The following is a 15,946-nucleotide window of genomic DNA, read 5'->3' on the forward strand; positions in this document are numbered from 1 at the left end:
CGCCCCCACGCTCGGGTCGCTACCCCGCAGCCCCAAAGAGTTTCACGGCGCAGGCGCGGTGCTGGGGTGGGTGGGCAGGAGGGGGCGTGGCCTCACACTGCGCCTGTGCCGAATTCCAGCTGTAACTGTAGTGGGGAAATCATGTCCAGGTTGGGCTCCCCGGCCCGGCGGCAGTGGGGAGGCCCGCACTGCACACGCGCAGACCGAGCACTCGCGTCAAAAGACGAAGAGAACGCGCGCTCCCCACGTCCTGCGAACCCGGCTGCCAGGCGTTCGTCTCTGCCGTGACTCCCGCCGGGCAGGGCTGGCGCGCCCACGTCTGAAGAGCGATGCCCCGGGAGATCATCACCCTGCAGCTGGGCCAGTGCGGCAACCAGAGTGAGCGAGCGAGCGCCGGGCCCTTCCAGTCTCCGGTTCTGCCCCTTCGGGTCCCACCCAAGTGCTTGGCATCCTCTAGTCCCCCTTTCCCTTCCATGAAACCCCTGCCCTATTGCGCATGATGAACAAGGCCCCGATGGAGAGCCGCGCCTGGGCTGTGACAGCTCCCAGACCAGGTGTCTTGGGCCCAGCCTCTGAGTGTGACAGCCTCTGAGCCTAACCCTGGGCTGCTGAGGCCTTATGACTATCAGACCCAGGCATCTCTCCCCATCCCCCAGTTGGGTTCGAGTTCTGGAAACAACTGTGCGCTGAGCATGGTATCAGCCCCGAGGGCATCGTGGAGGAGTTCGCCACCGAGGGCACTGACCGCAAGGACGTCTTTTTCTACCAGGTGCTCCCAGCGACTTTGCCAGCCTCCCCCCCCCCCCACGCGCCCCCACAGTGGCCCCGGGGGGCCTGAGGGAAGGGCAGTGGCTTGGTACCAGGAAACCCTCTGGGCAAAGGAGTCAGGGCGGCTGGCTTGAGGAGGGAGGACAGGCAGGAGCCAGAGTGGGAGGATGGAGGACTGGGCCTTAGCTGACTGGACCACCCTGCTGGTCTCCCCTTGACAGGCAGACGATGAGCACTACATCCCCAGGGCCGTGCTGCTGGACCTGGAGCCCCGGGTGATCCACTCCATCCTCAACTCCCCCTATGCCAAGCTCTACAACCCAGAGAACATCTACCTGTCAGAGCATGGAGGAGGGGCTGGCAACAACTGGGCCAGTGGATTCTCGCAGGTATCTGGGTGGCCATCCCAGAAACCCTTGATGTTCCCTCCCTAGGGCAAGGCAGGCTCAGGCAGCCTGGGGATTTGACCAGACCGGATAGACAATAAATAAGAGACAAAGGGATACCCTGACAAGAGGGAGAGCCAGGGAGAGGTGTATGCAAGCTGCAAATCATTTGAAAAGTAGCTTTTTTGGGTTGAGGGTCACAGCTGAGGCTCTGTTTGAGGGTGGCAGTAGTGTCCCAGGGGGTGTTCTTGGTGCTGAAAAGAGGTACTCCCCAGAACCTTCATCCTTACCCTCACTTCCATGTCTCTCTATACAGGGTGAGAAAATCCATGAAGACATTTTTGATATCATAGACCGAGAAGCAGATGGAAGTGACAGCTTAGAGGTGAGGTTCAGCCCCACTGAAGGAAAAGAAAAGGCTGATAAGTGCTGGGGAAAGGTCGGGAGGTAGCCCGAACAGGTGGTGTGATGGGGGCAATTCTATTTAAAACTAATTTTTGGGGGCGCCTGGGTGGCGCAGTCGGTTAAGCGTCCGACTTCAGCCAGGTCACGATCTCGCGGTCCGTGAGTTCGAGCCCTGCGTCAGGCTCTGGGCTGATGGCTCAGAGCCTGGAGCCTGTTTCCGATTCTGTGTCTCCCTCTCTCTCTGCCCCTCCCCCGTTCATGCTCTCTCTCTGTCCCAAAAATAAATAAACGTTGAAAAACAAAAAAAAAAAATTAAAAAAAAAATAATAAAATAAAACTAATTTTTGGAGCATCATATGTGAGATATTAAGGTAAATAAGGTACAGAGGCTCCTGGGTGGCTGAGTCGACTGACTTGATATCTGCTCAGGTTATGATCTCATGGTTCGTGAGATTGAGCCCCAAGTCAGGCTCTGCACTAACAGCTCAGAGCCTGCTTGGGATTCTCTCTCTCCCTCTCTCTCTCTCTCTCTCTGCCCTTCCTCTACTTGCTATCTCTCAAAATAAGTAAATTAAAAAAAAAAAAAACATTTAAAAAGAAAGGTACAGGGGCACCTGGGTGGCTCAGTCATTGAGTGTCCTACTTCAGCTCAGGTCATGATCTCATGGTTCACGTGTTCGAAACCTATGTCAGGCTCTGTGCTGACAGCTCAGAGCCAGGAACCTGCTTCAGATCTCCCTCTCTCTCTGCCTCTCTCTCTCTCAAAAATAGATATTTAAAAACAAATTTTTTAAAGAAAGGTACAGTACTTGTCCTCAAGGAGATCCTAATGTGGATGGCATCAGCTCCTTAGGCATGAGTCTTCCTTCCCAAGGAGCCTCAGCCTGGATGGACAAGCAGCCTTGAGACAGGAGTGTGTTGGGAGTGGGGAATGAGACAAGCCTAAAGCCTCTTCCCCAGATCCCTGGAGACTGCCTCTCCCCATGCAGGGCTTTGTGCTGTGTCATTCCATTGCTGGGGGGACCGGTTCTGGCCTGGGTTCCTACCTTCTGGAACGACTGAATGACAGGTAACCCTGTGTTTGGGGAGAGGGCATTAGCCCTGGCTCCCTGGGTAAGGTCTTTCCTTTTTGTCACTTTTTTCTCTTGGACTGAACGGCTTGGCACTATTGCTTTGAGTCACTGGTAGAAATAGAGCCTGGCCATCCAGGGAACATCTAGGAAACAGTAACTTCCAGAAGGGGGGTTGCCTAGGGAGAGGAGGGACCTACAGGGTTTGGTGGGTTTGATGCTTTAGGTTTATCCTTTTTGGCTCCTGGGCTCTAAACACTCAGTTCTGCCCTCACCCGCCTTTTGTACAAGAGCTTGGTGGCACTTGGAAAGGAATGACCCTATTATCTCTAGAGAAGACCAAGGTGGGCAGTGATGGGAATCCTTCCAGTTCACTGTCACCTTCCCCTTTCCCTCTTCTTCACCCCCAGGTATCCCAAGAAGCTGGTGCAGACATACTCAGTGTTTCCCAACCAGGATGAGATGAGCGATGTGGTGGTCCAGCCCTACAACTCCCTGCTCACGCTCAAGAGGCTGACCCAGAACGCAGACTGTGTGGTGAGTGCCAGAGAAAGGAGTGGGGGGTGGGGTGGGGGTGCTTTGCTCCACCTCCTCAAACCAGTGGGACATGTACACCCTGCCCTTCCCAAGCCCCTGCCCAGAGAACAGAGGACCAAATAAAGCCATACCTGGTGGCCCAAATTATGAAATAAGGACTTGACCCCAAGTTGCTCTCAACAAAGTGATTACCCCTGACATGTGTCCCCATTTAGCCTATTTAATGCCTACTCATGCTTAAATTCTCAGCCCAAGGGACACTTTCATAGTAAAACCTTCTCTGACCACGCATTCAAGGTCAAATTCCTTTGTGCATATTTCAGGCTGTAACTGTACTTTTCTGTAGACCTGGTGAAGGGGACAGACCGTGCCTGTTTTACCCTCCATGGTGTCTCCAGAACCAGGCACAGTGGATGGCACATGGAGACAATTTGTTTACAGTATGGTAGAAAAGTATCTTGTGATGCCCCAGGGACAGTATTTTCCTTTTTAAGTTAACACACTTCCTGGTTTTTAGAATTTAGAGGGGGTAAAGCTAATAACTTATCTCTCTGCCCCCTTTCTCCTCAAAAAGGTGCCGTGACCCTCTTCTGTCCCCCCAGGTGGTACTGGACAACACAGCCCTGAACCGGATCGCCACAGACCGCCTGCACATCCAGAACCCATCCTTCTCCCAGATCAACCAGCTGGTGAGCCCCTGCTCCTGGACTGGAAACCCTCCTTACTGGAGTGCCACCTGGGGAAGGGAGGCCCCGCCCCAGGCCAAGGCCCATGACCCGGCACCCCCGTCCCCAGGTGTCCACCATCATGTCAGCCAGCACCACCACCCTGCGCTACCCTGGCTACATGAACAACGACCTCATCGGCCTCATCGCCTCGCTCATCCCCACTCCTCGACTCCACTTCCTCATGACCGGCTACACCCCGCTCACCACGGACCAGTCGGTAGGAGCAGCCCCAGCAGGCCCTGCCCTAGCCTTTCTGTCCCCCTGCTGCGCCCTCCAGGAGCCGCTCTTTGTAGCCCCAGAGGCTCTGTGCTCAGGGACAGGCACAGACCGTCCAGCTCCGTGCTGACTTGTTCTCCTCTTCGCTACACCCCTGGCTCCCTGTAGGGCCCGGGCTATGTGGGGTCTGCTGATGCTCCCGCACAGGGGCATGACCTTGCTGAGCTGAGGAGGGCTAAGATTCCTGGTCCTGCAGCCAAGGCTCAGTGTACACCTGAATCTCAAGATGCCTCCCAGAGAGCCCATCCTAGCCTGAGTCTGATGGGGGTCAGCCATTGGACCGTGCCCTGAGTGCTGGCCTGGTCCCCGTGGCCCGCTCTCCTGTCAGGTGGCCAGCGTGAGGAAGACCACAGTCCTGGATGTCATGAGGCGGCTGCTGCAGCCCAAGAACGTGATGGTGTCCACGGGCCGGGATCGCCAGACCAACCATTGCTACATCGCCATCCTCAACATCATCCAGGGGGAGGTGGACCCCACCCAGGTAGGTGAGGCCCCTTCGTGCCACCCCCGGAACCCACAGGGGTAGAGGAGAGGCTACCACCACCACTGTTGTGTCCACCCCTCCCCGCTAGGTCCACAAGAGTCTGCAGAGGATCCGGGAGCGGAAGTTGGCCAACTTCATCCCCTGGGGCCCTGCCAGCATCCAGGTGGCCCTGTCAAGGAAGTCTCCCTACCTGCCTTCGGCCCACCGGGTCAGTGGGCTCATGATGGCCAACCACACCAGCATCTCCTCGGTGAGCCTAATCTCCTGGCCTTCTTTGGCCATTCAGTTCCAGTAGACACCCTTATCATTCTCCCCCATTCCATTCCAGCCCCTTATCATGCACTGGTTCCCATCCTGGAGATTTCTATCTCTTTCAGCTCTTTGAAAGTTCCTGCCAGCAGTATGACAAGCTGCGGAAGCGGGAGGCCTTCCTGGAGCAGTTCCGCAAGGAGGACATCTTCAAGGAGAACTTTGATGAGCTGGACACGTCCAGAGAGGTTGTGCAGGAACTCATCGACGAGTACCATGCAGCCACACGGCCAGACTACATCTCCTGGGGCGCCCAGGAGCAGTGACTTCCTCCCCACCACTTCCCCTGGACAGTATGCATAGTCCCCATTGTGCCTGGTCCCTGTGACCCAGATTCTTGTCACCAAAAACCTTTCTAGGTTTATCTCCAGCCCAGGAGCTGGTCCTACTTCCACCCTTCTCTGACCTGACCCTTGATATTGCTCATTTAGCTTGAATAAAGCAATAAAGCTTTGTCGTGAATACAGTCAGAGCTTGGTTGTGGATATAGTCAGGGCTTGGTCTGTGAATATGGGGGATGACCCATGCTCCCTCCCAGTTCCCAGGTATGTGGCCTTTATCTTAGTCCACTTAGTCCAGGTCTTAGTGTGGTCACTATTTCCACTGGCATACCTTGTCTAGAACCAGGCTGCTTTACTAGAGTCAGCCCTACTCTCAAGATTACAGAGGTTTACTGAGGTCTGCTATGTCCTCAGTGCCTACGCTCCTGCCCCAGGGTGGATCAATATTGCCCCAGCCTCTTCCGCTAGCGAAGAGGCTGTGGGGGCTAGAGAAGGAGGGCCTGCAGCATTCTGAGCAGGTCAGGAAAGCCAGAACTCTAGATTCCCAGTGCCCAAGGCTATCAGATCCTCAGGAACGCAACCCGATTCAAACTAACTTGATAAAGCAGGAACAGAACTCGGGAGTAGGACTGAGCCCATCCCGATAAGGTATTATCTGTGCCAGAGACGTTCTTGGGTCTGATCCTGCCCCAGGCTTCTCTCCATTCCAGGCCCAAAGCAGTAGGCACACAAAAGATGGACCCAACTAGGGCCCAGAAGCTGGACACCAGGGTAGGAACTGGGTAGTGCCAGTCCTGATGACTCACTGCCTTCCGGCCTTAGAGACGCCAGGAGGCCACCCCTATGCCACTCAATGGAGAAGCAAGGGTGAGTAATTGCCAGCCTCCAAAACTGCCCTCTTGCCTGCCCCACCCACCACCCTGTGGCAGCATGCTGGCGAAGAGGAGGTTAAATTCAGAAGGTCAAGGAGGGTGGAGCCCTGTGGTGTCCAGACTCCCTTCAGTGCTGGTAAAAGCCCACAGTGTGGGCGTCCCCAGAGGTGGAGCTCTGAGCTCTGGGGACTCTAACTTGTCCCACTGACAACACTCCCACAGGAAGGGTTTGTGTAAATAAGGATTTTTTTTTTCTTTTTGCTTCTCTTCTACAAATAAATTAAGAAACAAACTAGAAAATTGTCTGCACTCATTGCAGCCCTTGGGTGTGGTGTGTGCCCTGTCCCTGCAGGGCCAAAAGGGTCCACGGTTCCCTCAAATCTCAGAACAGTCCAGGTCCAGGCTGGAGGCAGAAGGGAGGTCGTGACCTCTTGGCAGGCTCAGTCCTGCAGCTGCCCCAAACAGCCAGACTGTCCCTGGGGCTCGTCCAGGCCCGGGTGCTGGCTGGGAGGGGAGGTGTCTGGCAGGTCTTGGCATGGAGGAGAAGGGCTGCGGCAGGGCCTCTCGGGGGAGGGACTGGGCAAATAGGCATTCACCAGCTGCATGATCTCTTCCACCTAAGAGAAGGCAGAGGTCAGAGTGCAGTAGGGGCCACTGGGTTCTCCTTTGTCTCATCCTCCACCCGGGCTCCTTACCAGGGCCTTACTAGAGCTGCCCCCTACGACCTTTCCTTCCTCATCACCGCTCTCTCCCTCACTCACTATGTGCCAGTCACACTGGTGTCTTTCTGCTTCTCAAAGATGCTAAGTGGATTGTCATCTCAAGGCCTTTACACTTGGAATATCTTCTACCTGGAATGCTGTTCCCCCAGATCATCCTGTGGCTAGCTTAAAGGTCACTTTGAGTATCCTTTCCTGACTGTCCTACCTAATGCTATGACCCCCCTCCAGTCACTTCCTGTCACACTATGCTTCCCGTTTATCACTTTCTTATATGGTTTTTGATTCCTTGTTCAGTGTCTGACACTCCTGCTCTAATTAATGTCAGCTCCTTGAGCCTCTCTTTGATCACAGGTAGATCCCCAGTGCCTAGAACTGTACCTGCCCCATGCTCAGTGTTTAATAAAATGTTTCTTGACATCCTTTCTGTTCCTTCCACCTTCCACACCCTCTTTCTACTCACCTGGGGACTCTGCAGGAGGAGCTGGCTCTCTCCCACCCTCAGTGCCAGGGTGTGGGGGCCCATCAGTTGGCAGGCGGCCACATGGCCATAGCTGACACAGTGGATGGGCTCTGTCTCACCTGGCCGGGAGAGGGACATGGCCTTGGCTCCCAAGCCCAGGCATAGCTTCTGTGGAGTGCCCCCACCAGGCTCCTATGGACAGACAGGCAGAGTCAGGGTGGAAGGAGGGAACCCTGCAGCATTAATTTTGGTGGGGGAAGATGGCTGTGAGCAGGGAGTTTCCCAGTCCCCTCTATGATCCACATTGCATGGAGGGGCTTAAGGCTCTGGAGAGGTGAGAACCCAAGGGCCAGGGAGTGACTCCTGAGATTTGGGAGGGGCAGCTGTGCTGGGTGTCAGGAGTGACTTGACCCACAGTGGGGCTTGTGGCTCTGGGGCAAAGGTGTAGGGCTCGGGCCGCCAGAGTCCCCTCTCCCTTCTCCCCCTCACCGTGCTCAGCTCCAGAACGTCATACCGAGCAGCGCCGAACCCTGGACACTGCGCCGCCAGAGCCAGGTAGGCAGCCATGGCCTCAGCTCGGCCCATGCCCCGTAGCCGCTTCCAGCCGCCCAGCACAGCGGCCGCCGTGCCGGCGCCACCTCCTCCCTCGCGGGCCACGCTTCCCGCGGTGCTGCTGGCCCCGCCGCCGCGCCTGGTCCTCTCCGCCCGCCTCTTGGCCAGGCCCGGACTCCAGATTGCCCCGGCCAGCAGGGCGGCGGAGGGAGGAGGCCTGGGGACTGGGCGGGGAGGGTCTTCACGTGGCGGGGCGGGGGGCGGCAGCAGGCGGTCCAGGGGCGGCAGGGGCTCCCTGGGGGAGAAGTCTCGGTGCAGGCTCTGCAGACGCAGCGCCGCCAGGGCGCGCAGCGTGTCTTCGGGCGGGGGCGGCCGGCCGCGGAGCAGCAGAGCGTGAGCCTAAGAGGAGGCAGTGGGTGTCAACGGGGGAGCGGCGGCGAAGACACCTCGGGGTGCAAAATCCGAGGTCTGGGTTCAAGTAAAGCCTCCCGCGAGGTTGCCATAACTATGAAATGAGACGGCCCAGAAAGGGAGGGGTTCAGGCTCGCGAGTCTTTGGGGGGGTGGGGGCGTGAACGCTGGAGATCCTCACCTGCTCAAAGAGGAAAGGCAGTTCGTGACCGTCTGGGGACAGCCCCTCAGGGTGCAGAGGCCCGTGAAGACGCAGGCATAGTCTCCAACCAGAGTCCGTCGAATCGTCCAGCCCGGCTTCCTCCGCTGCCAAACTAAAGAAGAGATAAGGACTCGGTGCGAGGCAGAAGCGAGACTCCCTTAGGCGCTGGCCGTAGGCGGGACCAAACGGGGGGGGCGGAGCCAGAAGTTTGGGACGCCTTAAAGCCAAACAGCAAACTGCCCGAGGGCAGGCTCCGTGTGTGAACCAGCAAACGTTACCGTGCAGGGCAAATGGCCAGGGCTTCATAAAAGTTTGCTCAGGGATTGACCAGAGCTGAGAGGCTGATGGGTTAACGGAGAGCGGGGCTGGGGCTGGACATTTACTTCTCAAACCTGGTGAGCACGTCGGCCACGAGAGTGCTCCCAGCCAGGGCTCGCTCCTGGGCCCCTCGCTGCTCATACAGCGCGAATGCGTTCCGGCTACGGGCCAAGCCCAGCCGTCCCACGAGCTCTCGAGCAACCTGGATGGGAGAAGGCATGAGGGGAAGGTCAGACCGCGCAGGGGTCTTGCCATCTGGAGGGTTCTTTCAGCTCTCTCAGTCCCTCCATACACATCCCTGACTCAAATGATGAATCTCAGGCTTGGGCAAACCTACGGCCCGGGGAACAGGAGAGCCAGGCATGGGAAGCCGGGGTCGGGGGGAAGGGTTGTGGTTTCAGGGGTCTTTTCTGGCCTTACCTCCCCTGCTGTGGTGTGAGAGTCTATGGCCACAGGGCAGGCACCAGCCCCCGGACAGTGCACGGTGCACAACAGCTCCTGTCGTCGGCTCAACGCTGAAATCTCTGCCAGAGAAGGCACCAGCTCTCGGCCGCGCGTCCGGCCCAGCGCTTTCCGGATGAAGCGCGCATATTCCGCCAGTTCTGTGTCCGGGAGTGCCTGCTCGGTCCTGGGGTAGGGAAAACCCGAGGATCGGTGCTCGGAGAGCTTACCTTCTCCCCCTTCCTTTCGCCCTCTTATTTTATCGTTTCTTTCATCTAATCGGTTCCCTTCCTTCCAACTCTAAGTTCCTTGAAGGCAGCGACCCTCTCTCTTCTGGATCTACCCTTGGCACACCACGTGGATCTGAATTATTTTCTAAGGCCCTGACAGCTTGCTCCTCACTGCCCCCTCCCACTTCCCAAAGTCTCCACGATCCTCCTTCGGGTTGGAATCCAAAATCCAGCCTCATTCCGCTTTGCAACTGGCTGCCTCAGCCCGGAGGAAAAGCAGCCTTTAGTAATTCCTCTGCCCAAAGGGGGCGCCTTTTCTAAATCCTCCCACCGAAAGTGGGATCAGATCTTTAATTCCCACAGAGACGGTGTACATATTAGCAGCGGTCAAGTCTCTTCCCTTCGCTGGGCCTAAATTCTCCCTCCACCAAACAATTTGGCAAGGCCTGTCATTCTCTCCCAGCCCTGTCAGCTCCCTTGCCTTGGCCTTACCCCACCCCTCCCCTCTCACCTTTCCAGATGCCCCAGGAGGTGCCCCCTCACAGCTCCCCCAGGCCGGAAGGTGCAGCTCATGCAGGTGAGGAGCTGCCAGTACCGAAGGGCTGCGGGGTCTTGGGTAGCTGGGGGCCCAGGGGGGCCTGCGGGGCCCGAGGTCTGCTTAGCCAGCTGCAGGAAGAGCTCGTCGCGGAGCGCAGGCAGGTCCCGGCAGGTTTGGAGCACACCCTGCATCAGGGGCCCGGGGCGCCGCGCCCCCTCCAGCGCCTGCAGCGCCAGGAACAGCCGCACCGCCTCCTCGCGCAAGGGTGCGTAGCCCGGACCTGTGGGAGGGTGGGGGTGGAGGGACGGTTTGGAGAGGGGACACAGAGCTGGGCCCTGGAAGGAAGGCATGAACCAGGGAAAGGTCAGAGGGAATATAAGGGGACAGGGGATGGCAAGGAGGGGAGAGTTCGAACGACAGGAAGAGTGAAGGGAAAGCAATGGTCCCCACAGAGCCAAGCTCTCAACCCCTACCTCCCAGGCATCTCCACCTCGGGATCCACTGAGGCTGCTCTCTGAGTTTGTGAGCTACAGGGGTTGACTAAAAGAAATAGGCTCAAACCCCAGATTCTGCAATTGGGCACTAAGAGCCATCACCATGAACTAGAAAACAGGCTGGACTGGGAGTCCTGAAACAAGGGTTTGTCTCCCAGCCCTCCTTAATCTTCTAGCTTTAGGACCTGACTAGTCACTATTCCTTTTGGGGAAGAGGTGTAGCTGAATGAGGCCAGCACATTGTCCCAAAGTTCTGGCCTGTCCAGCAGTTGTAAAGGCGGTATGACATGGTCTTAAGAGTATACTGAAAAATAGGACAGAGAGTGTAAAAACTCATGAAGGAATATCAGTAGGCAGAATGAGACCCACAGGGAAGGTGGTCAAAGGGAGCCTCTTTTCCTGTACTGGCTTCCCTCTCCTCCACCCTGGGTATCAGTTTGGTCAGCTTCTATTTTCACCTTCATCCTTGGAAAAGTGAGGGGCTAGGTTTGCTTTGGACTTCTAAGTCCCTGTCAAGTGAGGCATTCAGATTCCCCATCCAAGGGACTTGGGCCATGGCACCACTCACCTGGGGCGCTCACACCGTAGGGCAGGGGCAGGAGTGGAGCGTACAAGGCCCCACTGGTGTGCCTCAGAATTGGGTTCCGTCGGTAAATAAGGGCCACAGCTTCCGGATCCCCGCAACTCTCCTAGAAGTTAAGGAGTCACAGGGATGGGAAAGGGGGCTCTCCAACAACTCAGACAGCTTCTGGATTCACCACCCTCCTCTTTCTCGACGAAGTCCCTTCTTTCACACCTGAATGTCCCTAAGCAGCAGCTGGGTAGGGGTCTCCAGTGGTGCCTTGGAGGCGATCACTTCTCGCAACGCCACCCCCCAGCGCTCCGCCTCAGCCTGGCGCGGGGAGCAGAGCCGGATGCTGTGCTTCCGGCCAGACACGGTCACTGACCACAGACCTGGGGAAAAAGAGCCCGCGGAGGGCAATTAGGGCCGGCGGGGCTGCTGCCCAGGGAGGTACAAGAGTCCCCACGAAGTCTCACCGGTCTCTTTGGGTCGGCGCTCCGGGCCGGTCACCGAGCACAAGCTGGTGAGCACGAGGCTCCCGAGGCGCCGCGCCCCCTTCCCGCTGCTGCTGAACTGATCCAGGGAGTCCCTGGTGAGCACGAACCAGGCCCGGCGCGGGGGCAACCAGGGCCGCGCCCCTCCTCCGCGGGGCTCTCGGTACAGCCAACCTGGAGGGCAGAAGAGGGAAGGAAAGGAGGTGAGTAGGAGAAGACACTATCCCCTGGAGGGTTGGGATTGGGGCTTCCAGAGTGCATGAGGTGGGTCCCCACCTTTCACCACGACGTCCGGGTCCTCCTCCGGCGGCCCCTTCTCTGGGATGAGACTTCGCGTCTCCTCCCAGCTCTGCAGCCTGGGCCAGAGGGGAGGGAGGGTTGGGCGAGGCTGTCGGTCCTGCACCCCGCCTCCAGGGGGCTCCTCAGTCGGGGCTCCCCAGACTGCAAGCGCCGGGACACCCCTCCCCCAGGCTGTGGGAACCGCTGGGCCGTTCTGACCTCGCACCAGAAATAGCCCAGACCCCCCCTTTCTCCCCGCGCCCCCAGTCGGACCGCCCCCCCGGGACCCCGGCCAAACCACAGCGTCCGGCGTAAGGCCTCTCCCTTATTGCACAACTGCGGGAGGGCAGACGGCGAGGATTGGGGTCCCGGGAACGGGCGGGGGTCTCCAGACCACGAGACTCAGGGACGAGCTCACCTGTCAGAGGCTGGCCCGCTCCTCACCGGCTGAGTCAGCGTCACGTCCAAGGGGCCCTGGGGAAACAGGCGGGGGCAGCCCTCAGGATCAGAGCCGTCATCGCAGGATGCCGGTGGCTTCTGCCCCCAGGACAGCGTTGCTCAGGGAATTGAGGAATCAAGGAGTAGGGTCATGACTGTGAGGGAGCGAGTAGAAGCTGAAGGTCGCCCCTTCTTCCAGTCTCTACAGAACTGCCTGAGCTAAGAAGCGAAGCCTCCCGCCTTGTCTCCGTTTCCCTTTGAAGACTTAAATCAGGGCGGGATACAGTGGAAAGAACACTGTGCAGGGAGTGGGGAGACCTGGGTTCTAGTAACAGCCTGACCACTAACTCGAATCACTAACTGGCTGTGGAACCTTCACAAGTTGGCAGAGCCGTTGGGCCTTGGCTTCCCCATCTTTGAAAAGAGAGAGGTGGGTGAAGTTTCTTCTTGCTGGAAGTCACCCCCTCCTCCTCATTTTCCCTTCATTGGCTGGCAGGCAGGCAGGTGGTGGGCACAGAAGTGGATGAAGGGAAGAAGGACTTTTTCGGTATAGGGCTTTCTCCAAGAACTACTTTTGCCCTTCCATAGACACCCCTCAGACTCAATGGTAAGCAGACCCTCCCCCTTTGCTGGGGCTCAGGAAGGGCAGGCTGGAAAATGGCACAGGCTCTCCAGGGGAGATGCAGCTCAGGAGTTTGCCCTTCTCCCCCTTGTCCTGGAACTTCAACTGTAGACTGGGGTCTGAGAGAGGCCAAAATCCGTCCAGGAGCCAGGTCAGGCAGGAACGGTGCCATCGTCCCTTTGCTCCCACACTGCTAAAGCCAGGAGGGGGAGGTGGGGGAGGCAGGGACACCTGTCCCCAAGCTCAGTGGAGGGGGGTGGAGGTGGAGCATGAGGGAGGCAATGGCGTGGTTCACACTGCCGACCCTGTCCAGGCTGGAAGCTTGGGGACGCCTGGGTCCTGTGCCTTCCTGAGTGACAGATCAACCTATTTTCTGGAGGGTCTAAAAGGAGTTCTTAGCCACACCACCACGGGGGCAGGTGCTGACCACTCTCTTAGACCAACTCCCCTAATCGCCGTCCCCTGCTTCCCTCCCTCCACCCCCCTCTATATTTATCTGCCCTCCGCCTCCGCCAGGTGCTGGCGCCGGCCCCAGCGGCGCAGCCCGCCCCACCCGGGCACCGAGCCACCGGGCCTGCTGGGGACCCCTGAGTGGGGGATGGGAGCCTGACCCAGGCCATAGCACACGGGAGTCTGGTTGCCGGTGTGCAGGGGAATCGGGGAGGGGACGTCATGAATTGGAGGTCTTCCAGACCAACGAGCCTCAGTTTCCCCACAGGGAGATTCCACAAAACCGGGGAGCCGTGTCCCTCACCATCCCCTCCGGAATTCCCCAGGAGCCTCACCAGGGAGGGCCGAGAGTTCTGTCTTGAGTGGCAGGGTAATGACGATGGGTCCTCGAAGAGCGGTCGCCCCCAGCTCCCTGTCCGTGGGGTCCCTGCCACGGCCCCCAATCTGAGGATGCCTTCTCCCCCTCTCCCACGTCCCCGCGGCGGGAGCTCCGGCATCTGGCCCCAGCACTCAGCGCTCACAAACTGGGAGCGGAGCGGACCCAGGCGTCCGAGCCGCCCAGCCGGCCTCGCCACATTCCTCGGCGCTGGCGGAGGCGGAAGGAGACGGGATGGGACGCGGGCCCGGCGGGGAAGGGAGAGGCAGGGCCAGGTCGGGCCACGCGTGACGCCTCCCCTGCCTCAGGGCCCCTAGCAGGTGGACAGCGCCCAGCATGAGGCTCGAGGCCCACAGGCACATCCCCAGTAGGACTGTTCCTTGAGCTCCGGGGGGGGGGGGGGGGGGCTCCTGGCCCCCAGGCAAAAACCTCTCCCACGTCCCCGGTCCGCCAAGAGCACGCCGTTTGGCTGGAGTCTGGAGCAGGATCAGACGTGACGGCTGGTTTTGGTGAGAGGGATTGAGACAAGGCTCCAAACCCCCCGGGACTTACCCTCCCGCCGCCCGCTGGACTCGGGGTCCGCAGCTCAAAGGTCTCCTCGTCCTCGTCCTCGTCCCCGTCCCCGCTAAGCTCGCCGTCCCCGTAGTCCCGGTGCAGAAGAGTAAAGCCTCGACGGCAGCAGAGGAGCCACCACAATCCCCCGGGGAGAGGCATCCGGGCGAGCAGCCGGGGGATGGGGGCTCGGGCAGCCGGGCCGAGCTGCAGGGGGTCGGAGAAACTGGCGGGGCTCCGACCCGAGCGAGGGAATGATGCAGCGGGAGGAGGGGAAGAGAGAAGGGGACAAGGAGGAGGCAGTGTCAGACGCTGGGGTGCAAGGGGTCTCTTGCTAGCGCCTGCGGGGTCTCGGTGTCTGCGCCCCCAGAGGGGGAGGGGGAAAGCGTCCAAGGCTGGTGGGGGAGCAGTGTCCGGAGCTGGGAAGTAGTGTCCGTTGTAGTGTCCAGCCCTGTGGGGGGCAGTGTCCGGTGCAGTGTCCGAGGTGGGCAGTTGTCCAAGCTCCAGGGAGGGTCGTGTCCGGTAGAGTGTCCGGTGGCCGGGGCCCGGGCCGCGCGCGCTGCGCTCCCTGCAGCCCCGGGACTGGCGCGCTAGGGGCGCGAGCACAGCTCTGGGACCCCGCCTCCCCAACCCCCTCCCCTCCGACGGCCCCCCCCCTTTCCCTCTTCTTTCTCTCCTCCCTTCTTTACAGGGCAGGGTGCAGTTTTCGTCACAGCCTCTCCTGACCAATCCCTGTGCCTGGCGCCGGGCGCGGCCACCAATCAGACCACTGAAACCGCGGCGGGTTGCATCATGTGCCCCTGGCTTGGTGACAGCGGGGAGGAGCAGAGGAATAAGGAGGGAGGGGGCAGTGCGATGTTAGCCACGCCCCTGTCTCTGAGGTCGGACTCGGAGTGCTAGTGATGTCACGGAAGCCCGCCTTCATGCCCGTTTTAACTCTTGGCTCACCAACCAAGAGATTAAAAACCCTCTCGAGGAGCTTTATAGAAGGAAGAGCATAGGGCACGAAGGAAGGCCCCGACTGCTGCCCTCTGAAACCCTGTCTCGTCTCAGGGTCCCAGAGAAAGGAACGAGACTTAGCTACCTGCGCCAGGCTCAGCTCTAGACGCAGCTAGCTCTCCGCCCCTGGATGGAGTAGTCCAATTCCTTGATGTGAGTCGCTGTAAAAATTAAGGTGACTCGGGAATTAAGAGACTCGGGAAAGTGAAGACCTAGGTCGGAAATGAAATCTAATTTAGAGCGCACAGCTCACTGAACTCCAGTGGGGAGAGTGACTTAAGATTCAAGGGAATTCTGTGGTCTTCGAAGAGTGGAGGCCTCTTGGGGTGAATAGCCTGGAGTTCTATGTCGGAAGGGGTTAAACGAGGCGCTAAATGGCCGGGGCGGGGCGGGGCCGCGAACGGGGCGGGGCCAGGGCGACCGCGGGCGCGCGCGTGCGTTGCTGACTCAGCGGCGATTCCCGCGGTCTCCGGTGGAGGGTTCCAGGTTGGCCCCCAGCGACTGGCTTGTGGGACCTTCGGAAGATCGGCGCCATCTCCGGGCCTTCCCTGGATCCTGGCCCCTAGTGGAGGTGGCTCTTGGTCTCAGCCGCCGGAGGCTCTAGGAAGGAAGGCTAGCCTGAGCTGGGCGGGGCGGGACAGGGCGGGGACGTCAGGCCAGCGCCTCCCATGAGACCTCCCTGCCACACCCG

At 59.2% G+C, this 15,946-nt stretch overlaps 2 protein-coding genes across 4 annotated transcripts; one reads left to right on the forward strand and one right to left on the reverse strand.

Annotated features, from left to right (window-relative positions):
- The first annotated feature begins 99 nt into the window (after positions 1-99).
- Positions 100-5,429, forward strand: LOC123603748 (tubulin gamma-2 chain). Its single transcript, XM_045488962.1, has 11 exons — positions 100-378; positions 657-769; positions 990-1,157; positions 1,471-1,539; positions 2,549-2,628; positions 3,040-3,166; positions 3,769-3,855; positions 3,962-4,111; positions 4,499-4,651; positions 4,743-4,904; positions 5,032-5,429. The coding sequence occupies exons 1-11, from the start codon at positions 330-332 to the stop codon at positions 5,227-5,229; spliced, it is 1,356 nt and encodes a 451-aa protein (XP_045344918.1). The 5' UTR covers positions 100-329; the 3' UTR covers positions 5,230-5,429.
- Positions 5,430-6,344: 915 nt separating this feature from the next.
- On the reverse strand, positions 6,345-14,892 carry PLEKHH3 (pleckstrin homology, MyTH4 and FERM domain containing H3). 3 transcript variants are annotated; one of them, XM_045488957.1, is made up of 13 exons: positions 14,257-14,890; positions 12,237-12,292; positions 11,816-11,895; positions 11,522-11,713; positions 11,280-11,437; positions 11,052-11,172; positions 9,963-10,269; positions 9,201-9,408; positions 8,855-8,982; positions 8,442-8,574; positions 7,788-8,249; positions 7,299-7,490; positions 6,345-6,733 (listed from the first exon to the last, which is right to left on the reverse strand). In XM_045488957.1, the coding sequence occupies exons 1-13, from the start codon at positions 14,416-14,418 to the stop codon at positions 6,557-6,559; spliced, it is 2,376 nt and encodes a 791-aa protein (XP_045344913.1). In that variant the 5' UTR covers positions 14,419-14,890; the 3' UTR covers positions 6,345-6,556. The 3 variants fall into 3 exon arrangements, 2 of the variants coding, with proteins under 2 accessions (XP_045344913.1, XP_045344912.1); XM_045488956.1 differs by having other exon boundaries at positions 8,846-8,982; XR_006714982.1 differs by having other exon boundaries at positions 6,641-6,733; positions 7,813-8,249; positions 8,846-8,982; positions 14,257-14,892.
- Between the last annotated feature and the right edge of the window lie 1,054 nt (positions 14,893-15,946).

The sequence above is a fragment of the Leopardus geoffroyi genome, chromosome E1, assembly GCF_018350155.1.
Source record: "Leopardus geoffroyi isolate Oge1 chromosome E1, O.geoffroyi_Oge1_pat1.0, whole genome shotgun sequence".
NCBI lineage: Eukaryota > Metazoa > Chordata > Mammalia > Carnivora > Felidae > Leopardus > Leopardus geoffroyi.